This window comes from Haliotis rufescens, unplaced genomic scaffold (assembly GCF_023055435.1).
Source record: "Haliotis rufescens isolate VD_foot unplaced genomic scaffold, xgHalRufe1.0.p SCAF_3, whole genome shotgun sequence".
NCBI lineage: Eukaryota > Metazoa > Mollusca > Gastropoda > Lepetellida > Haliotidae > Haliotis > Haliotis rufescens.
The window spans coordinates 58,312,968-58,337,672 of record NW_025964001.1 but is presented as its reverse complement, the minus strand read 5'-3'; the positions used below and the strand labels follow the sequence as shown (position 1 = coordinate 58,337,672).

Below are 24,705 nucleotides of genomic sequence, written 5' to 3'. Positions count from 1 at the left end.
TTATAAGTTGAACAAACTATTTCTCCTCGGGATTACCAGCGATTGCCACATTCGGTGACATACCTCGGGGGCCTACGGCCTACGGCCCCCTCGGTATGTCACCTCATGTCAGGGTTTACAATCGCTGGTAATCCCAGGGGAAATGGTTTCTCTTATACAGCGCACACTTCACAAAGTAGTGCTACAACTATTGTATGCCAGTATTAAGCAATTGGAGTTACAATAGTCATTGCTGAGATGTCTTTGTGCAAGTAGGCCAAAGACAAAAGTTTCAGTGAGATTATGGACTGGCATCTGTTGTCTGATATTGTTTCAACAACAACACATATTTCAATAAGATGTTCCATGTGAAAAGAATAAAATAACTTATTTTGATTCTCATTAGGCTATAAAAAAATAGTCTTGTTTCTCAGGCACCGCCGCTTCATCACAAAGTCTGCCACACGTTTTGTTTTTATTTCCATTTTAAAAAATTATACAAAATCCTTAAATATTCTGTGTTAAATTCTTCAATACTTAGAAACAATGCGATCCAATACAGCACGCAATTACTTCCCTTTACATGCTCACTGCTTTACTGCACATCTCGTGTTATGGTCATGGCAGCAATAGGAGTTTGTATGCTTGTTTTGCCGTTGGCAAATTTGGTCAATGTAAACATGAAATTTATGATAAAACATCACCAGACATGATGATCTACAGATTAAATGGTATTTGTGTACTGTATGCCAGACAATGTTTCGTACACAGAGATTAAGATTACATTTGTATTTGTCTCGTAAAATAAGCTTGAAATAGCAATTAGCTGTTCACACATTTTCTCCCCGATCTATGGGTGATTTTGTTTTATAAATACTTAATGTCAAACTGAAAACAAATTTCATAGGAATTGATAGGAAGACAGAAGACTTTTTATCTCTATCTCTCTAATGTTTATTTCAAGGCGAGTTCATGGTGAGTTTATGTGATTTGCTGACCATATCATACACGATTCTGCCGAAATTACTCTAAACAAAATTGTATGAAATCCAGATACACAATGAACACTTTTATCGCCAGATAGAGTAATCATAGGACCAACTTGTGTACTTCCGTACTAATTTGTTGACATGCATCTTCCGGTGTCGGTACATTGTGAAATAATATCAACGTTCATTGTATGCATGTATTATGCACTGGTAGTCCAATGGTTGTCCAAAACTGTATTCCATTTTTTTTTTCATCAAGGAATACATTTATGTAGGCAGCCCTTTCCCAGGTTGAATGTACATGAAAAAAATACACAAAAAAACAAGTCTGCCCATCCGCACTTTATTTTCAGAAGCCATTGCCTGAGAACCAATTCTTTTATTTTTTAAACCTTAGGTATTTACATTATGATGAATTCAATACTTCCTAAGTGAAAACTGTTCATCAGTATCATTTTGCCCATCGTCTTTGTGTATCCCAGAGTTTCAGGTCAACATCAGTGAGTGTTGTGCATTATTTGATCCATATGGATTGTTGCAGGCGTTGACCGTAGGGATGGTGTTGAAGTTGTCTGTGACGCTGTGTCTGGGTCTGCTCCCCTACGTGTACCTCCCCGTGTCTGCGTACACCCGGGCGGCGCGGTGGACGTGGGGGGATCAGCGCACGACCATGGGCTTCGTCACACACCTGCTGAGGATGGAGTACGGGACTTTTGACTTGGTGGGTACACTTGGTGGCAAGCCCCACTGGTCGTAATTGGTCAGGCTTGGTGATTTGGTTCACAGGGCCGTGTAACTAATAATAATAACAACAAATCTTGAAAAGAAGGGCCTTCTGCCTCATAACAAGTTTTTTTCAGGTTTGTTTATTATTATTATTGTTATTGGTTCTGTGCCTTGTTTGCTGTTATCATACCCTGATGGGGGCACGGGTGGCCCAGTTGTCTAAGGCGCCGTGATTCGCTGTGCAGAAACCTATGATTGTGGGTTCGAATCCCTGTTCGCCCCGATTATGTTTCTAGGTTTGTCAGCACCATACCCGTGCTCGTGGGTTTCACCGAAGTGGTAAACGTCTGAGACCTGCATCACTTCGGGCTTTCCTCCGACATTAAGCTGACACGCCGTGATATAACTGGAATACTGTTAAAACTGGCGTTAAACCCAACTCACTCACTCACTCACTCACTCCACTCACTCACTCACTCACTCACTCACTCACTCACTCACTCACTCACTCACTCACTCACTCACTCACTCACTCACTCACTCATAACGTGGGTTGATGTTCATAATGCCAGTAAATGGTGCTAAAACATGTAGCGATAGTTTAATTATTACTAAAAATAATATCTACTTTACATGCTTTACAGTAAATGCACGATATTATGAGAACAGATTTTCAATGATGTTTTTTTATGATTGTAACATGACTACACCAATAACTAATATAAAATTAAGAAAGAATTATTTGTCTTTATTTTTCAGCTAAAGGATCACACAGGGCAGGGGTTGCTATATGGTCTCAGGTGGGTGTATGTGTACTCCTGTGACAAGCATGCTCAAACTTTATGGTTAAATATTAACATATAGATATTCTAAACTAATCTTTAAGATTATTAATTTCAGTGTTTGTTTACACCCAACTCATGCAATCACTCTTTTTGTATTTGGGATAACACTTTCTTAGTAAAGTACAGATTCTAGTACTTTGTTGCGTTGAGTCCCATCTGGGAGACAGCCTCCGTGGCCTAGTGGTAAAGCGTCCGCCTGGAGAGCAGAAGGTCTGGGGTTCGATCCCCGGCCGCGTCATACCAAAAGACGTTAAGAGATGGTACTTGTTGTACCCCTGTCTGGCGCTCGGCATTAAGGGGCTAAAACAAGGACTGGTCGGCTTGGAGTCAGTATACTGTGTCTGGGTTGGGTATTCATGTTAAACTGCGGCATGGTTTCTCAGTGAGCTAGCACTATAAATCGGCATCAGTCCGGACTAGTACAAGCAGCCACACAAACACACACACGTACATGCACGTCGCTATATAAGTGCAATAATCTTGGACGCGACGTTAAACCCCATTTCACCTCACCTCACCTAATGACTTCATTAACTTTAAATTGAATTTCGGTATAACAAAACGAATGACGTTAATATGAGAAAACAAGGACCCTCGAACCCGATTCCTTCGGCCTTGATCCGGTTAGACTTTCTCAGGGGTCGGGTCATAGGGTCCTTGTTTTCGAATATTGACCTCATCAAGAATAAATATTTGTATTCTTTCCTGAAACAGTGACACAGAAACACTTGATTTATTGCTGTGTTTGTTCCCTTGTAGGTTATACCTGGAGCACATATACACAGATCTGACACCGGTCGGGTACCTGCTGGCCATATTCTCTGTCATTGCTGCTGTCAAACGGTAGGGATACTTCAGATTCATTTTCCTATCGAGCAAGGGACATTTTAAGGGTGATCCCAATATTGATAATTTTAAAACAAATCCTATCTCAGACTGTGCATTTCTCCTTCTTTGGATCCTGATGTGGAAGCGCCCAGAAATGTTTCCAGATTCAAAAAACATTCTAACATTCATAATACTCTGTAACATCCAAAAATGGTCCTAAGCCTAGCCAGCGGTTACATTAAAATTGCTCCTCGACCCAAATACCTAGTTGGAGACCTCTTCCATGGTCTAGTGGTAGAGTGTCTACCCGGAGAGTGGAAGGTCCGGGGTTCGATCCCCGGCTGAGTCATGCCAAAAGATGTTAAAAGATGGTACTTATTGTTACCCTGTCTGGCGCTTGGCATAAAGGGGCTTAAACAAGGACTGGTCGGCTCAGAGTCAGTATACTGTGTCTGAGTGGGGTATTCATGTTAAACAGCGGCATGGTATCTCAGTGAGCTAGCACTATAAATTGGCATCAGTCCGGACTAGTACAAGCAGCCACACACACACATACACACACGTGCATGCACGTCACTGTATATGTGCAATAATCTTGGACGCGACATTAAACCCCATTTCACCTCACCTAATACCTAGTTGGATGTTTATTGTTCAAGTTGCATCATACATGCATTATGCCTGTTCACAATTCATCTTTCTGTAAAGTAATATTACCGTATTCGATGTAATAAGCGCCCATGGCGATAATTGCTAACATATTAGCTAGTGATCAATCCCAATTAGCACCCATTTCGATTGATCAATGTACACAAGACTTAGTTATTCGCGTATAATACGCAATCGTGTGTTATATGCACCCTTAATTATGGGCAATTAAATTCTGGAAAAATATATCTGTCGTACATAAACATTTCAGTCTGTCCGCATAAATCACGAAATTTATCTTTCAACTCTGTTTTTTTCACCAAAATAATAGTCTTATAAGAGCCCCCTATTTGTAATTTGAGAGCGCCCTGGGCGCTTATTACGTCGAATACGGTAATTGTTAAACCTGAAGAATGGTAATGAGACCCAAACGTTTGCATCGCCTGAAGTATGCATTGCTTTCCCAAACTCCAAATTTTGAATCTTATCTCACACTATGCATTTCTTCCTTCTTCTTTTGATCCTATGAGGATACATGCATGAACAAAGTTTCCAGCTTCTTAAAAACAAATCACATGAACACATCCCAACATCACCATGGTCACCACCCAAACAAATGGGTCATGCACTGTCCGCTCTAAGAAACAGAATGATGTGGCAGGTTATGTCAGGTGATCAGATCGTCTAGTGTCGCAGTTCATAGGATTACATTGCGTGACCCGTTTGTTAGCTGGCGACCCTTGTGATGCTGGGATGTGTTCTGGTCCAATGTTTTTTGAAGCTGGAAACTTTGTTCTTGGGCGTTTCCACACCAGGATCGAAACAAGGGGAAAATGCATAGTGTGAGATAGGAAAAGTATTATTTTAAGAAATCCTAAATTTGAACAGAAGAATGATCGTTATCCCATTTTGCCTGTCAAGAGCACTGTAAACTACATAAGTCATAAATGATCAGCATAATCTTTCTGTCTGTTTTTTTTCTAAAACTGAGCTGAAAAAAACATGCAGTGTGTTTCCACAAGCTTTGCATATGTATTTACAAGTGATTTCATTTTGAATTTCAATTTTTGTGATTTCTAAAATTCTTCTCATGCCTAGTCCTGTATTTGTGCAGGTTGTCCCAGCAGTACAAGTCTTCCAGTGTGTGCATCTTCTACCTGATGCTCTTCACGTACATCGTCTTCTTTGGTTGGCGGGCCAATCTGGATGTGAAGAACCCCCTGCTGCTGGGGGTGGTGAGTAGTTCTTGACCCCCCTGATGTGATGTAATGGTCGGCGGTCTCACTCACTCACTCACTCACTCACTCACTCCACTCACTCCACCCACCCACCCACTCACTCACTCACTCCACTCACTCACTCACTCACTCACTCACTCACTCACTCCACTCACTCACTCACTCACTCACTCACTCACTCACTCACTCACTCACTCACTCACTCACACTCACTCACTCACTCACTCACTCACTCACTCACTCACTCACTCACTCACTCAGTGTGACACAATATATTAATGCACACATTAAATTATGTCATTGTTCTCCCGCTTCCAGGTAAATATACCTTTGATATTACTTAATAACCTACTGTAAGAACCCGTTAAGATCCGGGGTAGAAAAGGTCTTCAGCAACCCGGGGTGGTCGGGTAGCCTAGTGGTTAAAGCGTTCGCTCGTCACGCCGAGGACCCGGGTTCGATTCCCGACATGGGTACAATGTGTGAAGCCCATTTCTGGTGTCCCCCGCCGTGATATTGCTGGAATATTGCAAGGGCCGTAAAACCATACTCACTCACTCACTCACTCTTCAGAGCAACCCATGCTTGTTGTAAAAAGCAACTATGCTTGTGGTAAGGCTTGCTGACTTGGTTGATGCATGTCATCGCATCCCAATCGGTGGATCAATGCTCATGATTTCAATCACTAGATTGTCTGGTCCATACTCAATGATTTACAGATCCCTGTAATAGCTGGGATATTGCTGAATGCTTTGTTAAACAACAAACAAACAAACAAACAAACTGTAAGAAAGATTAAGTGTTTCTGCCTTTGAGAAAAATAAATTGTTGTTTGGTACATCTCAATGTGAGATCAGATTTAGGGGAGTTTGCCCTGTGGTAGATAGATGATTTCCTGAGTGGATTAATGGCTTGTAAAGTTGTATTTATGATTGATACTTGATGGCTTGTTTGTGTTGCAGGTGGAGAGGTTTTGGATGCAGAGTGACATCGTGGTGGCAGTGCTTGCTGCTGTCACCTTCGTCGACTTTATCAAGTGAGTTATCCCTGACAACAGACTACAACTGTATAAATAAATTAATGGAAACTGTCTGTTGCCACCTTTTTATTTGATGTTTTGGGCGACCAACTATGCAATATCTTTAACAGCGGGGTACAGTGATGTGAAATGGGGTTTCAAGATTATTGCTCTTCTCGTGATTTGCATGCATGCTTCTGGCTGTTTGTACTGTCCCTGACTAATGCTAGTTTTATTGTGCTGGCCCACAGAGATACCATTCCACAGTTTAACATTGGTATGACAAGACCAGGGGATTGAACCCCCAACCTTGCTCACTTTGAGCAGGGGCTCTATCCACTAGACCATGTTTTAATGACTGACAGTGTAGTCAACACAGTAATGATTATTTTACTGTACATTAGAGGTGAGGTGAAATGGGGTTTATCGTCGCCTCCAAGATTATTGCACTTATATAGCGATGTGCATGTATTTGTGTGTGTTTGTGTGGCTGCTTGTACTAATCCGGACTGATGCCAATTTATAGTGCTAGCACACTGAGATACCATGCCGCAGTTTAACATAAATACCCCTCTCACTGTACTGACACTGAGCCAACCAGTCCTTGTTTTAGCCCCTTAAAGGGCAAGTTCACACGGAAATGAACCAATTTTTCTTGTACTTTTTCCACATTAAAAGTGTTAACATAGAAGTGTCATAGACAAAAATATAAAAACATCATATTTAATTATCATATTTTTTGCATTAAAACGATTTATATTTTTCACATTTACCAAGTGTTCTATTTCCATAACAAAAACACCATGGCTTATGCCCCTTGCAATATGACGTCATTGGTGCCAATTGATAAACATTATGACGTCATCATGCTTTGTTAGAGCCGCTTCACGTGGTGTAGGTACAGTTTTGTGATTCTAGCGTCTCAGATGCCAGCCAGAATTGTGTTATGCTGAGTCACCACTGCACCGGAGTGTGTCGTAGACCATGTTGTTTTACCGCAAACTGGTCCTTGATATCTTTTGCGTTGAGAATAGACAGGGACCCAGTTGAATTGGCACCAATTACGTCATAATCTAAGGGGGATAACTCAGGCCTATTTCGCTCGTAAAACGAAGGCCTCATAACGACATTTCATTTTAACACTATTGTGAGCTTCCTACTTTCACTGTGAAAAAAAATGAGCGTATATTTTCAAACACAGATACTAACTAATTCTAAAATTGCGTTTTGTTTAGAAAAAGAAAGAAAGTGATTTTTGCGTGTACACTTCCCCTTTAATGTCGAGCGCCAGACAGGGTAACAAGAGGTACCATCTTTTAGCGTCTTTTGGTATGATCGAACCCTGGACCTTCCGCTCTGTGGGCGAACGCTCTACCATGGAGGTGGTCACTACATTAAATGAGTGAGTTGGGTTTAACACCGCTTTTAACATTATTCAAGTTATACCACGGCGTGTCAGCTTAATGTGGGAGGAAAGCCCGAAGTGATGCAGGTCTCAGACGTTTACCACTTCGGTGAAACCCACGAGCATGGGTATGGTGCTGACCTAGAAACATAATCGGGGCGAACGGGGATTTGAACCCACAATCATAGGTTTCTGGCGTGCCAGAGGGACGCAAATCTGCACAGCGAATCGCGGCGCCTTAGACGACTGGGCCACCCGTGCCCCCTCACTACATTAGAAACTACAAGTACAGTCATGAACACAGCTGGTCATGTATTCCGGTTCCGGATTCACTCTGATTATATGTGTTGATTACTTGATAAAGAACGTGGTCCTGTGTACAACATAAGGTCACAAATCAGGTGTAGTTAAGCAACGTTAGTCGCGTAGAGTGGTTGGCGTGGTAACCATGTTTGGCAGCTTGACTCCTGAGAGTTTCTAGGACCGGCCCCACACGCCTCCTCAGGCAAGTGACTTTGTTTGGAATATGCCTCTGTTCGCCCAGCAGTAAATGGGTACCCGGTAGGATGAGATGGAAATATCACTGTTAACCTTTTATCACCTCACTGATGGGGCTTAGGTTGTATACTCCCCAGGGAGCTGAGAATGAAAATCGTGTGCACACTGATCCATTGACCAGGGTAATAATGTAGTGTTTTGAGCGTGCTTTAGGGTGTGGATTTGGAGCATTATTATCTTGAAAGAGGTTGCATACAAAAAACAAAAAATTCAAGAAATGGGTATATTTGGTATCATTTTGTAGGAAAATATGTCCTGAATCAAATTACGCAATAAAAAAACCAAGTCACCACGGCATTTTTTGAATAAGTGGCGCCATCTAGAGGCACCAGATGATAAAATCATTTTGCCAATTAAATGGTCATTTTAAAGTTTGATTATGAAATGAGTGTTTTTAAATAGACATATTACAGTATTGATATGACACAAAACAGAAAAATGAAAATTGAAGTAAAAAACATTTTTAATTTCACACATCATATGACTTTAAAAAAAGCACATTTTCCAAACAAATTGATTCATCAGTCAAAAAAGCATTTTACAAAATCAAGATATTTTTCAAACTGGCTTATTTCTAATGTTTATTCATTGTAAAATAAAATTATAAAATAAAAACAACATGTTACCAGAGGATATTCAAATTATTTTCAATCAACACAGCATACCCCTAAAATAATGAATCAGGGGAGGTAACTCTTGCCCAAATTTACATTTCTATGTGTTCAAGTACAATTCGCGGCAAGTCAAAGGGACGTAACCGCGTTACAAATACTCGCCGTTACATGCGCGTCCGGTATGCGCATGAACAATGGTATCCAACGTCTTTAAATACTATTCGAAGTATTGTTAAACCTTAACCACCCACACACTGTATTCCATGAGAGCTGTAGCAACAGTTACCCAGCAACTTGTGTTCCAGGATGGTGCACTGGCTCATTGATCTCCACAAGTGGCGGCTGGATCTTATCTTCGCAGTGGCTGTCGCAGTCTTCCAGCTTGTGAGTATCACACTGACCTTCACCTTCCTCTAGGTAGCCATGACCTGTGTTGACCTATGCATCTCCATCAGGGGGCACGGATGGCCCAGTCGTCTAAGGCGCCGCGTTTCGCTCTGCAGAGTTGCGTCCCTTGGGCACACCAGAAACCAATGATTGTTGGTTCGAATCCCGATTCACCCCGATTATGTTTCTAGGTTTGTCAGCACCATACCCATGCTCGTGGGTTTCACCGAAGTGGTAAACGTTTGAGACCTGCATCACTTTGGGCTTTCCTCCCACATTAAGCTGACACGCCGTGATATAACTGGAATACTGTTAAAAGCGGCATTAAACCCAACTCACTCACACATCTCCATCAGGTGGACGTAGAGCAGAAATACTCACTATCATTTTCTAGTGAAAAAAGGAAGAATTCTTTACATGTCCGCCACTGGGATGTGGTTGAGTAATAATGTGTGCAACTATTTTACTTTGTTAAGCACAGAAACTTCCCTCTGTGTGACCAGAGCACCAACTACGTGGTCCGAGACTTCGCTGTGTCGTTACTGAACAGCCTTCCGAATGGCTCCATCATCCTCACGAAGGGAGATCTTCCATCCAACACTCTCAGGTACAACACAGTAGTAGACAGCAGCCACACAAACACACACACATACATGTACATGCACGTCGCTATATAAGTGCAATAATCTTGGACGCGACATTAAACCCCATTTCACCTCACTCCAAACGTTATTGTAGAAATAAAATCTGTTAACTAATTAATATAAAAAGGCCTGAGGAACAGTACGGCCTGAAGAAGAACTGCCAGGCTGCATGGGATGATCTGAGTGCATATACTGCCTCTATACGTGGTGTACGGCAGTTATTGTACAGTCAAGATACATGTTGTTTTATCACTATAGATCCGTTTCAGCGTGAATGTATGATGATTGTTAATATTGTTGGCAATGTTTGGATTAACACAATATGCAAAATAGGTCCGAGACAATGATTGTGAAATTGATGTTAAGTCCGGATCTTCATGGGCGATTATTTCTGATGTTTGACTTTTTTTCAGATATTTCCACTTGTGTGAGAACGTCCGCCCAGACATCATTCTGTTTGATCAAGAAGTAAGTTTTGGGCGTGATACTTATCTCTCTCCCTGTGGGGATTCCAGGTATGAAGTGGTCCCCAGCAACCTCTGCTGGTCATACAATGCAACATGTTGATGTTGGATCAGAAGGTTGAGCTTGGTGCCTTGCTTGATTGCATGCCATAGTGACCTGACTGTGTTGGATTTTGCTCATACTATCAGTCACTGGTTTGTCTGGTCCACTTTTGGTTTGTCTGATGATCACTTTTAATCCCTGTATGTTATTTTCTTATGTTCAGAAGAATTTTCACCATAACACTTAAATCATCTTTACAGACTGCTGTGATATAGTTGGAATATTGCTGAGTGCGGCGTTAAACAGAAAGCAAACAAACAAGCATACAAACAAGCAAACACACTAGCAAACAAACAAGCAAATATACAAGCAAACAAACAAGCAAACAAACCAGTAAACAAACTAGCAAACAAACTAGCAAACAAACAAGCAAACAAACAAGCAAACAAACCAGTAAACAAACTAGCAAACAAACTAGCAAACAAACAAGCAAACATACAAGCAAACAAACCAGTAAACAAACTAGCAAACAAACTAGCAAACAAACAAGCAAACATACAAGCAAACAAACTAGCAAACAATCAAGCAAACAAACTAGCAAACAAACAAGAAAACAAACAAGCTAGCAAACAAACTAGCAAACAAACAAGCAAACATACAAGCAAACAAACCAGTAAATAAACAAGCAAACATACAAGCAAACAAGCTAGCAAACAATCAAGCAAACAAACTAGCAAAAAAACCAAAAAAAACCAAGCTAGCAAACAAACTAGCAAACAAACAAGCAAACAAACTAGCAAACAAACAAGCAAACATACAAGCAAACAAACCAGTAAACAAACAAGCAAACAAACAAGCAAACATACAAGCAAACAAACAAGCAAACAATCAAGCAAACAAACAAGAAAACAAACAAGCTAGCAAACAAGCAAACAAACTAGCAAACAAACAAGAAAACAAACAAGCTAGCAAACAAACTAGCAAACAAACAAGAAAACAAACAAGCAAACAAACAAGAAAACAAACTAGCAAACAAACTAGCAAACATACAAGCAAACAAACCAGTAAACAAACAAGCAAACAAACAAGCAAACAATCAAGCAAACAAACTAGCAAACAAACTAGCAAACAAACTAGCAAACAAACAAGAAAACAAACAAGCTAGCAAACAAACAAGCAAACAAACAAGCAAACATACAAGCAAACAAACTAGCAAACAATCAAGCAAACAAACTAGCAAAAAAAAACAAAAAAAAACAAGCTAGCAAACAAACTAGCAAACAAACAAGCAAACAAACTAGCAAACAAACAAGCAAACATACAAGCAAACAAACCAGTAAACAAACAAGCAAACAAACAAGCAAACATACAAGCAAACAAACAAGCAAACAATCAAGCAAACAAACAAGAAAACAAACAAGCTAGCAAACAAACTAGCAAACAAACAAGCAAACAAACTAGCAAAAAACAAGCAAACATACAAGCAAACAAACCAGTAAACAAACTAGCAAACAAACAAGCAAACATACAAGCAAACAAACAAGCAAACAATCAAGCAAACAAACAAGAAAACAAACAAACTAGCAAACAAACTAGCAAACAAACTAGCAAACAAACAAGAAAACAAACAAGCAAACAAACAAGAAAACAAACTAGCAAACAAACTAGCAAACATACAAGCAAACAAACCAGTAAACAAACAAGCAAACAAACAAGCAAACATACAAGCAAACAATCAAGCAAACAAACTAGCAAACAAACAAGAAAACAAACAAGCTAGCAAACAAACAAGCAAGCAAACTAGCAAACAAACTAGCAAACATACAAGCAAACAAACTAGCAAACAAACTAGCAAACAAACAAGAAAACAAACAAGCAAGCAAACTAGCAAACAAACTAGCAAACATACAAGCAAACAAACTAGCAAACAATCAAGCAAACAAACTAGCAAACAAACTAGCAAACAATCAAGCAAACAAACTAGCAAACAAACAAGAAAACAAACAAGCTAGCAAACAAACTAGCAAACAAAGAAGCAAACAAACTAGCAAACAAACTAGCAAACAAACAAGCAAACATACAATCAAACAAACCAGTAAACAAACAAGCAAACATACAAGCAAACATACAAGCAAACAAACCAGTGAACAAACAAGCAAACAAAGAAGCAAACATACAAGCAAACAAACAAGCAAACAATCAAGCAAACAAACTAGCAAACAAACAAGCTAGCAAACAAACAAGCAAACATACAAGCAAACAAACAAGCAAACAAACAAGCAAACATACAAACAAACAAGCAAACAATCAAGCAAACAAACTAGCAAACAAACAAGAAAACAAACAAGCTTGCAAACAAACTAGCAAACAAAATAGCAAACAAACAAGCAAACAAACAAGCAAACAAACAAGAAAACAAACAAGAATACAAACTAGCAAAGAAACTAGCAAACAAACAAGCAAACAAACAAGAAAACAAACAAGCTAGCAAACAAACTAGCAAACAAACTAGCAAACAAACTAGCAAACAAACTAGCAAACAAACAAGCAAAAAAAAGGAAACAAACAAGCTAGCAAATAAACTAGCAAACAAACAAGCAAACAATCTAGCAAACAAACTAAAATCACATGAAAAATGAAGGGAACCCTGCAACAGTAAGCTCACAGTACACACAACCCGTGAAGATCCGGGGTAGAATAGGTCTTCAGCAACCCATGCTTGCCGTAAAAGGCGACTATGCTTGTCGTAAGAGGCGACTAACGGGATCGGGTGGTCGTGTTCGCTGATTTGGTTGATACATGTCATCGTATGAGTGCTTATTCCCAGGCAGGTAGTGAGTATGACTATTTCCCAGGCAGGTAGTGAGTATGACTATTTCCCAGGCAGGTAGTGAATATGACAATTTCCCAGGCAAGTAGTGAGTAAGACTATTTCCCAGGCAGGTAGTGCGTATGACTATTTCCCAGGGCCCCGTTCCACAAAGCGATCTTAGGGCTAAGTTGATTGTAACTCACTAAGTACGCGATCTTAAATTTTGGTTACGATCGGCCGCCCGTTCCACAAAGCAATCTTAACTAAGAGAGTTGTAAGTTAAGATCAAAATGCTAAGTTGCTCCGGACCAACTTAGGATCGCTAAAATCGATCTTAAATATTGTACCATAACAACAAAGATGGCGTATGTTGACTTATTATTATATCAGATAACATTCTGACAGTCCACAGCTCACTTACTTGTTAGCGATGTCCTCCCATATGCTGCCTTTCAGCTTATTGGTGACGGTAGAGCTGAATGAGGAATTCAGTGTCGTGTGGTGAACAGCCACCTCATCAACAAGGACAGCGATCTCGCTTGCTGAAAAATTGCTGCGACGAACGTGTTTGACGCCGACAGAGGTCTGCGATTCGGCCATATTTCGACAATGCGTCGTCTGCTAAACATGACCAAGGGAGGCCACTCTTAGGGAAACTTTCGTATCTTCATGGCTGAAGATTCCGATCTTTGTTAAGATCGGCTACTTAAGAACTTGTAAAGTTACAATCGCCCTAAGATAGCTTTGTGGAACGGGCGTAAACTTTAGCTAAGACGATTTTATAATCGACGTAAGTCTCTAAGATTGATTGTAGATACGATCGCTTTGTGGAACGGGACCCAGGCAGGTAGTGAGTATGACTATTTCCCAGGCAGGTAGTGAGTATTACTATTTCTCAGGCAGGTAGTGTGTATGACTATTTCCCAGGCAGGTAGTAAGTATGACTATTTCCCAGGAAGGTAGTGAGTATGACTTTTTTCCAGGCAGGTAGTAAGTATGACTATTTCCCAGGCAGGTAGTGAGTATGACTTTTTCCCAGGCAGGCGGGTAGTGAGTATGACTATTTAGCAGGCAGGAAGTGAGTATGACTATTTCCCAGGCAAGAAGTGAGTATAACTATCTCCCAGGCAGGTAGTGAGTATGAGTGTTATTTCCCAGGCAGGTAGTGAGTATGAATATTTCCCAGGCAGGTAGTGAGTATGACTATTTCCCAGGCAGGAAGTGAGTATGACTATTTCCCAGGCAGGTAGTGAGTATGAGTGTTATTTCCCAGGCAGGTAGTGAGTATGACTATTTCCCAGGCAAGTAGTGAGTATGAGTGTTATTTCCCAGGCAGGTAGTGAGTATGACTATTTCCCAGGCAGGAAGTGAGTATGAGTGTTATTTCCCAGGCAGGTAGTGAGTATGACTATTTCCCAGGCAGGTAGTGAGTATGACTATTTCCCAGGCAGGTAGTAAGTATGACTATTTCCCAGGCAGGTAGTGAGTATGACTATTTCCCAGGCAGGTAGTGAATATGACTATTTCCCAGGCAGGTAGTGAGTATGACTATTTCCCAGGCAGGTAGTGAATATGACTATTTCCCAAGTAGGTAGTGAGTATGCCTGTTTCCCAGGCAGGTAGTAAGTATGACTATTTAAAAGGCAGGTAGTGAATATGACTATTTCCCAGGCAGGTAGTGAGTATGACTACCTCCCAGGCAGGTAAAAAGTATGACAATTTCCCAGGAAGGTAGTGAGGTCTACCACTTGTAAGGTAGTGTGACACCAGGTGTTAACATGTCTGTGTGACACCAGGTGTTAACATGTTTGTGTGACACCACGTGTTGACGTGTTTGTGTGACACCAGGTGTTAACATGTTTGTGTGACACTAGATGTTAACAGGTCTGTGTGACACCAGGTGTTAACATGTTTGTGTGACACCAGGTGTCGACATGTTTGTGTGACACCAGGTGAAGACCTGTTTGTGTGACACCATGTGTTGATGTGTCTGTGTGACACAAGGTGTAGACGTGTTTGTGTGACACCAGGTGTTAACATGTTTGTGTGACACTAGATGTTAACAGGTCTGTGTGACACCAGGTGTTAACATGTTTGTGTGACACCAGGTGTCGACATGTTTGTGTGACACCAGGTGTAGACCTGTTTGTGTGACACCAGATGTTGATGTGTCTGTGTGACACAAGGTGTAGACGTGTTTGTGTGACACCAGGTGTTAACATGTTTGTGTGACACTAGATGTTAACAGGTCTGTGTGACACCAGGTGTTAACATGTTTGTGTGACACCAAGTGTTGACATGTTTGTGTGACACCAGGTGTAGACCTGTTTGTGTGACACCAGATGTTGATGTGTCTGTGTGACACAAGGTGTAGACGTGTTTGTGTGACACCAGGTGTAGACGTGTTTGTGTGACACCAGGTGTAGACGTGTTTGTGTGACACCAGGTGTTAACATGTCTGTGTGACACCAGGTGTTAACATGTCTGTGCGACACCAGGTGTTCACGTGTCTGTGTGACACCAGGTGTCCATGTGTCTGTGTGACACCAGATGTTGATGTGTCTGTGTGACACCAGGTGTTGACATGTCTGTATGACTACAGTGTTGATGTGTTTGTGTGACACCAGGTGTTGACATGTCTGTGTGACTACAGTGTTGATGTGTTTGTGTGACACCAGTGTTGATCTGTTTGTGTGACACCAGGTGTTGACATGTCTGTGTGACTACAGTGTTGATGTGTTTGTGTGACACCAGATGTTGATGTGTTTGTGTGACACCAGGTGTTGACATGTCTGTGTGACTACAGTGTTGATTTGTTTGTGTGACACCAGTGTTGATCTGTTTGTGTGACACCAGGTGTTGACGTACAAGTGGTCTGTTGAGATGATGAGAGACACTAGCTCAGGGCTGCTGTTCCCTGGGGACTTCATGCAGCTGGAGGACGGAATGGTCGAGGATGGAAGAACGTCCTTCACCTTCAGATCTCTGCTAGACGCAAACATACAGAGGTAGGTGCTCGGTTACCTTCTTACCTTGCACGGCCAAGGGGGGACATGATGCAGAGAAACTCCCAGTACACCATGCTTGGCTTGAAAGCTGACTGCTCCAGTGATTAGTGTGTCTCATTGTTTGCTGTTGTACTCTCATTGAATCGGTTAATGCTCATGCTGTCATCCACTTGTTTGTATGGTCAAGATTGGAATACTATTGTTTGAATTTATTGAATTTCAAATCTACCAAATCTTCTTTTTATAAAAAAATGGAATCATAAGGCTAAAAAAATAATTCTTGGTTCATAAAGCCCATGCACGTTTCATTTTTATTTCCATTTAAAAAAATAAAATCTTTAAATATTCTGCAAAATTTAGTTACATACTAGTTTGAACAATAAAAAAACAAACACCGCCAGCCCGCACCATATTTTCAAAAGCCATTGCCAGAGAACCAATTCTTTTATTTTTTTAAGCCTAATAATGTTCAGCTATCTTCTCCACCGACAGCTCACACATGCAAGAAAATTTTGTGATTACTCAGTATTTTGCTGAATCCATCTGTTGTAGCTGATCCTGTGCATAATGAATTATAAGCCTTGTACAGATACTGCCAAAATAACGCCCCTGAATTAACTGTTCTTAAGAAGACCATCTAGTGGGCTAGTGACTAGAGCATGTGCCAGGAGAGCAGAAGGTTGGTCGTTGGCCTCATCATACCAAAAGATGTTAAAAGATAGTACCACTTGTAACCCTACCTGGCAATTGGCATTATGGGGATTAAAGAAAGACTGGTCGGCTCGGACTCAGTATACTGTGTGAGTGGGGTATCCATGTTAAACTGCAGCATGCTATCTCAGTGAGCTAGCACTATAAAATCAGCATATGCCCAGACTAGTACAAGCAGACATACATGCAGGCAAGTCGTTGCATAAGGACAATAACTTCTAAAGCAATGTTATTCCCCATTTCACCTCACCACCTCTTCTGAAAGACGCGGGGGCACGGGTGGCCCTGTCGTCTAAGGCGCCGCGATGCGCTGTGCAGAGTTGCGTCCCTTGGGTACGCCAGAAACCTATGATTGTGGGTTCGAAACCTGGTTCGCCCCGATTATGTTTCTAGGTTTGTCACCTGGCCCTGCTCGTGGGTTTCACCGAAGTGGTAAACGTCAGATACCTGCATCACTTCAGGCTTTCCTCCCACATTAAGCTGACACGCCGTGATATAACTGAAATACTGTTAAAAGCGGCGTTAAACCCAACTCACTCACTCACTCTGAAAGACGCAGACATTTTGCACACCTATGTTGAATCTCAAAGGTACTGAGGCTGATGTCTTCTTTTTCATATTTTCCCTTCTCCGAATTCTGACTTTGGCAGGTGAAATCTGTGATTCAGTGAATAAGAAAATAATGTCCTTAAGAGGATACTAGTGTAAAACAACATTCATTCACTCCCTCGTTGCCTTACTGTTGATGACTGATGTATATATTGCGACAACAGCCTGTAAACAAAATATGGTGCTGCATATGCTGAACCCATCTTCCCGAGGCAAGGGAGTTAACTAACTATAAAAGTCCAGTTTCCACCCTTGCCGAACTAGGCTGGTATTATGGAGTTACATTTTGGCTGGACTAACGAGTATATGCATAGTCCAATCAAAATCGCGGAACCGAAATCGAAATCCGGTTCATAAAGTGTCATGCAGATTTCGGTCGACTGCAGGATTTGCAAAGCATGTGCACCGCTAACTCGTTGTCAACAGATATTTTCTAAATCTTTTCATGTTTTTAATCAAGGTGCTCACATGATTTGATGCACTTCACGATGTAAGACTCGTTTTATCACAATATAGCTCTTGATTATCGATCAGATCGTCTTGACTGGGTGCCACCGTTTTGTTTGAAGCAAATGTGGGTGGAAACTGGACTTTTAAAGTCAGTTAACTCTCTTGCCTCGGGAAGATGATGCTGAAGCAGTTCGTGTACACCGTAATACTTCACTCAAACATATGACAGGCATTGAAAGCATATAAGCACAGCAACTTGGTAAGCTAACATGAGGTGGGCACCCCTAAAGAAAACTAAGCCAGGTTTGCAAGGCTTTCGTTCTACACCACACGTCACCATTATGACTCATACTGCTCATTGTGACGCAAAAGATATGATGTCACAGTCATATATAGAAAAGCACCAAATTCCAACCTCTCTGTTGTCTCCTAAACTTAAATACAATCTCTTTGTAAGTTTCTATGGTGTTTTCTGCATGAAATGTATTGCCACACATCCTTTGAATATTGTAGTAACAGCATCTGTGCATTTTGTAACCTGTAATTGTAGATATAATTATTTAAATATGCTGACCGACAATGACTGAAAAAAGTACTATTCTATGAATATTTGCTTCCCCTGTGATGTGGCTGTCAAACCAGCTGTTTCAATCAGAGGGGTTTATTGTGATTTAATAGACTCGGAATGACCAATCAGAATGGAGTAATTTCCAAATTCATGACAGAATGATGTGTGTATTGCAGACATGTCTGTTCTCTGTTCCTTCAGACGACCAATGTTTGGCTGTATCGGTGTGCAGGAACATGAACCATCTTGGCGCAGCGGCTACGAACTCTGGCCGTATGGTGTCTGTTCACAGTTTATACAAAAAGGATCCACGCTTGATCTTTCAACATGGATAAACAATACAAAAAATATTGGTGTTGATTGGAAACACCCTCATTCTGGGTAGGTGATACATGCATGAAACAAATTCCATCCCATGTCATAGGTAATAACTTGTGTCTTCATATTAAAAGGAAACAATGCTCCAACTCTTAACCATCTAGACGGCGCTGTATTAATTAGCCCACATAATCAGTGTTCGAAATACCTGCCTGCCCGACCGTCCGAGACGGGTTGATTTCGACTCGGGCTGCCAGATTTTCAAATCCCCCTGCCCGACGGTCGGGTTATATTTCATATGTAAAAGTATTCTAAATATTTCCCGATGATAAGCATTATTTACATGATGTATTCTAGGATATTAAATACAAATCTGACCTAAAAAGTGTTTGCTATTTCTTTTCTTGCATTACTTCATGTTCAATGAATTCGATTTAAAGTTTTAATTAAATTATCCTGAGAACATATGATTATAGTGGGCAGGCAGGTTTTGGTCAGGGCTGGCAAGTATTTCAGCTAGCCAGTCCTGTGGTCTGGCTGAAAATTTTGGGAGTTTCATACCCTGACATAATCACTGGATGCTAATTAGCGTCAGCTACCCAACCAAATGGGCTTCATACCTATATATATACATGTATGTATATCATTGTGAAGCGACACCTATCGGAGGATCAAAGATTAAAATATATATATTTCAATCTTTGATCCTCCGATAGGTATCGCTTCACAGTGAGAATAACACCAAACACAGGACATTACAGTCAAAATTATAGTCCACAATAAGCAAATTTTGATTTCGCGAAAAAACAACACAGTTCCATATTTCAATTCTTTCAAAGTTGGAGCAGTGCTTCCCTTTTATTAAAAAAGTATATATGACTGAAAAATGCATAAGCACAGTGAATAAGACAAAATACCCTTATTTTTAGCTCACCTGACTGAAAGTTAGATCGCGATGACTCTTTGAATTTGAATTGGCTCCATAGAACATTGTGGTGCTAGTTTCTGTTTGTGTTGCAGCTATCCCCCGACATCCTGGGAGCACGTCGCTACGGGGGAAATGTGGGCAGCCATGTGAGTAGGCAGGTCAAGCAGATCAGTTTGTCTGGAGGCTTGTTTGTTGGTTTGTTTGTTGTTTAACGCCGCACTCAGCAATATTCCAGCTATATGACAGCGGTCTGTAAATAATCAAGTCTGGACAAGACAATCTAGTGATTGATATCATGAGCATCGATCCACGCAATTGGGATCGATGACATGCATCAACCAAGTCAGCGAGCCTGACCACCCGATCCCGTTAGTCGCCTTTTACGGCAAGCATAGTCGCCTCTTACGGCAAGCTTGGGTAGCTGAAGACCTATTCTACCCCGGAATCTTCACGGGTCTTGTCTGGAGGGATTGTGGAAGCAACTTGGTGTTACGTGACATTAAATCACAACTCGACCTCGGACATGACTATTTATTACGAGTCAAAGAACAGAACAAAACAATACAAAGCACAAGGAATCCACCTGGGTTATGGACAGACAGAATGTATGACACGTCGGCTCCCCTGAACTGAGACTTCCACAGACATGAGACAGATAACAGAAAATATAAGATAGCTTTGTGATGTGGGGATATGGATGACTGTATTCTTGTTTTATTGTTTATTTCAGGACAGCCAGTGCTTTCTTCCTGTTAGATAAGTCGGATACTTACAAGGACGGCCCAGAGAAGACGGCCATGTTGTTATACTCATTCCAAGTGAGTGATGTAGTTTCATATTTCATGGATATTCTTGGTCAATATGCCTTGGTCAGTATGCCTACAGACAGGGAGAAAACAAAACTACCGTATTCGACGTAATAAGCGCCCAGGGTGCTCTCAAAATTAGAAATAGGGGGCTCTTATTAGAATGTTATTTTGGTGAAAAAAACAGAGTTGAAAGATAAATTTCGTGGTTTATGCTGACAGTCTGAAATGTTTATGTACAACAGATATATTTTTCCAGAATTAAATGCCCATAATTAAGGGTGCATATAACACACGAGTGCATATTATACGCAAATAAATAAGTCTTGTGTACATTGATCAATCGGAAGGGGTGCTAATTGGGATTGTTCACTAGCCAATATCTTAGCAAATGTTGCCGTGGGCACTTATTACGTCGAATACGGTAATTGTCATTTTGGGTTTAACTACAATAAAGAGATTAACAATAGTATGAAGAGATGTAGAACACCATACTATTAATCAAACACAAGAATATCGTATTCAGTTAACGGTTTTTACTTTTTAAAAAAAAAAAATTGGGGGTGGGGGGTGAGAGAGAGAGAGAGAGGTGGTGGGGGGGGGTTGTATGTAAAACAAGAAAGAAAGGTGGCCTAAATCAAAAAGAAATTGCTTTGTGATACAATGGATAATGTTTGAAAAATGTCATGATATCACACTTGTTTTGTTACCAGCTGTATCGAGAAGCTCATCGCCAGCACAAGTCCGTGCCAAGCTACTGGCATAAGAACTTTGCACTGGTCAGTGAGAGGCTCTTCCAGACCGACACTGACCTTGACAAGGCAGAGTTAGTTAAAATCAGCATTAAACAATTCAGGCTCTACCTGAAGAAGGAACCTGCAGATCCAGATAAAGACAAAATCAAAAACGCCGTCGCAAGCCTACAGAAATATTTGGATCAACTTAAAAGTGTATTATAATCAGTACATAGTGATTACTTCAACTTCATGCCTGTCATTCATTCATTTCATAGACTTGTCAACCCTCATATAATCGAGGCAGAGGATGATTGTCAAAGACATCAAAACCAGTGTGAAAACGACTGACCAATCAAAAACGATAAAGGCCATAATAAATAAATGAATTATCCCGCCTACCTCATTACGAAACACCCCACCTGACATTAACTCTTTGTACCTACAGAAAAAGAAAATCACTGTGTTAACCCATGTTTCTCTACTTGATGAAATACGCTATATACAGTGATCCCTCGCTACAACGCTACCTTTGGGGTCCAAATACTGTAAATCTTGAAATTAACGCGAGCATGAATTAAATGCGAAAAATGCGTGTGGTCTTTGCTCGCATTTTTAAACATCGCATTTATATCAACAATAAGACATTTTTGATAGCAGAAATACCAACTTAGACATACGCTGAAAACAAACAACTATTCCACATCACTGTTTATTGAGCAGCACTTGCAACAAGTATATAAACAATGCCATTCAAACACTAATTACATCCTTTGAATTGACACAAGCGTTCTACTCACTCATGTCATCACTGATCACACCTGCAAGTCCAGACAGACGCCACCCAACACGGTGTCTTTGGTCTTTGAGACTGCATCAAAGGCCGACACGAGCCAGCGTGCACGTATTGTTTTAGCTGAAGTACTCTACTCAGCGCTAATAAGCGGTGCTATTTGGTGTGTGATTGGATTAATGTAAGGTTGGATTAACGTGAGGATTCTCCTGTAAACCTGACAGAGGACATTTTGTTTAGATATAAATCCACTGATGCTTGAGAGGAGGGGGTGTCGCATTCATATTGAGTCGCATTTTTGGCTAGGGGCCAGCGGTTGCATTCTTTTGGAGACGCATTAATTTCACGTTTTACAGTAATTGATAAGCGTTATAGCCGATCAGCGGTTTAAACCAAGGAAGAGTAGTAGGGGGTAGATGACCCCCAAAACAGTACATGCTCGGCCTACCTAACACGATCTACGCTGCACGTTTCATAGTTTGAAAAAATATTAGAATAGTAGTTGTTTATGATTCATAGTGTAAAAAAAGATTTCCATCATGTCATTGGAAAACTTGAGTTTATTAAAAATGTAAGTAAATTTTGAGAGCTATACACTACTGCGCAGTATAACCGAGTTAGCGCTATATTGAAGGGCACAATAGCGAGGGAACACTGCATATAGTCGTAGAAATCAGTCAGTTTTCATGTCAAACACATCTGCTGGGAGTAACTGTAAGCAGATGCCTTGAACAGTTTGTTTTTGGCTTTTTGAAAGTAAAAAATAAAATGCTTTTTACCTCACATTTAAAAACAATTTGGATTAAGATCTAATAATTAATTTATTGTGGCCTAAGACATAGATTTTGTCAGAAGAGTTGTTATGATGAAACAATGCTTTTTTGAATCAAATGTTTTTATTCTGTTCAGTTTTAGCCCATTTCATATGAAGTTTAATGTACATTATAATTTGAAGCAGGATCAATCGAGGTACATGGGGTTTTATGCGTCCCCCATTAGGTTTTATGCCACTTGTCTGAGCAAGTCGTATAAAACCTAACGCGGATGCATAAAACCCCATGTGCCCTGAGTGATCCGGCTCCAACCAATTTATCTTACGAACATGTTTTAATGTGACATTGTTAAAGAATTAATACAAATTCAAAATTGATAGAAAACAGCTGTTCGATTGAGCTGAGGTTAACTGTTCTGTGTCGCGTGACTTCCATTGACTCGGAAAAAGCATGCAGATTTTTGCTTTGAAGCAGGGTATAAGGGATTTATTCTGTCTCTCAGAAATCCACGTACCGCCTGTATTGTTTGTGGCGGGGTATAAGAGATTTATTCCCAGATGAAACTTTTTTTAACCCCCAAGGCCGGTTACCCAGTATTTTATCAAGATCGCATGGACCAATCAGATCTCATCATTCTGACAGGGAGGTCTGATAATGAAACTTAATCTTGACATTCTCATTCAGTGTCAAAACACAAGAGAAAAAAGCTGAGGGATGTCTGCTTGTTTGTTCACAATGTATGTAAGACTGTGTCGGTAAACTTTACACATGTGAATAATGCAGATGGTAGTTGATGTATCGATACATACCGTATTGGACGTAATAAGCGCCCCGCTCTAATAAGCACCCACGGTGATATTTGCTAAATTTTCGCTTGTGAACAATCCCAATTAGCACCCCTTCCGATTGATCAATGTACACAAGACTTATTTATTCGTGTATAATATGCACTCATGCATGTGTTATATGCACCCTTAATTATGGGCAATTAAATTCTGGATAAATATATCTGTCGTGTATAGATCTAATACACACAGACTTTTATTTTGTATCATTTCAGGCTGTCAGCATAAACCACGAAATTTACAATCTTTCAACTCTGGGTTTTTTTCTCCAAAATTTTATTCTAATAAGAGCCCCCTGTTTCAAATTTTGAGAATGCCCTGGGCGCTTATTACGTTGAATACGGTACTTGTATCTGTACTCAAGGACAAATGATAGATTACTGCAAATTAATAATAATGCTTATGGCATATTGATCAATATTATATAATACTCAAAAGAAGTTAAGGACCACTGGATTCGTTCAGGTTACAACAAGTAATTTTTGCGTGGCATGACAAATTAACTACAGTACTATGAAAGAGTCGGATGGTCCTTATATTTTTTTAATGGTATGAGAAAACTGTTTGATGAATAAGAACTTTTGCCTTTGAGTATACGAATCAATGCCATCTTCGTCTTCCCAACGCAAGGGAGATAACTGACTATAAAAGTCCAGTTTCCACCCTTGCCGAAGTACATTGGAATTGATGGGCTCGATCGTAGCGCCACCAGTGGCTATTATGAACTATGTCTCTTCTGTGCCCCTCCTATTGACCAATCAGGTTCCACCTCTCATTTCACTTGCATTTGCTTCAAACAAAATGGCCTTCACGATATGGCTTAAATACTGCCGATGTGTCGTTAAATATTAACTCACTCACTCAAACAAAATGGCGGCGCCCAGTCAAGACAATCTGATCGATAATCAAAATTGTATTGTATTATAACGGATCTTACCTCGCGAAGCGCTTCAACTCATTTGAG

The 24,705-nt window shown here is 40.5% G+C and overlaps 1 protein-coding gene across 4 annotated transcripts in view; it reads left to right on the top strand.

Annotated features, from left to right (window-relative positions):
• LOC124151122 (transmembrane protein 260-like) overlaps positions 1-21,949 on the top strand; it is a 53,692-nt gene extending 31,743 nt beyond the window's left edge. For all 4 annotated transcript variants that reach the window (XM_048403150.1, XM_048403148.1, XM_048403151.1 and 1 more), the window contains exons 8-20: positions 1,510-1,689; positions 2,454-2,494; positions 3,299-3,382; positions 5,130-5,250; positions 6,216-6,289; positions 9,154-9,232; positions 9,712-9,842; positions 10,293-10,347; positions 16,055-16,206; positions 18,746-18,925; positions 19,883-19,936; positions 20,521-20,608; positions 21,310-21,949. In XM_048403150.1, the coding sequence (XP_048259107.1) occupies positions 1,510-1,689; positions 2,454-2,494; positions 3,299-3,382; positions 5,130-5,250; positions 6,216-6,289; positions 9,154-9,232; positions 9,712-9,842; positions 10,293-10,347; positions 16,055-16,206; positions 18,746-18,925; positions 19,883-19,936; positions 20,521-20,608; positions 21,310-21,555 (1,485 nt within the window). In that variant the 3' untranslated portion in view covers positions 21,556-21,949. The remainder of the gene's footprint in view (positions 1-1,509; positions 1,690-2,453; positions 2,495-3,298; positions 3,383-5,129; positions 5,251-6,215; positions 6,290-9,153; positions 9,233-9,711; positions 9,843-10,292; positions 10,348-16,054; positions 16,207-18,745; positions 18,926-19,882; positions 19,937-20,520; positions 20,609-21,309) is intronic.
• Positions 21,950-24,705: the final 2,756 nt, after the last annotated feature.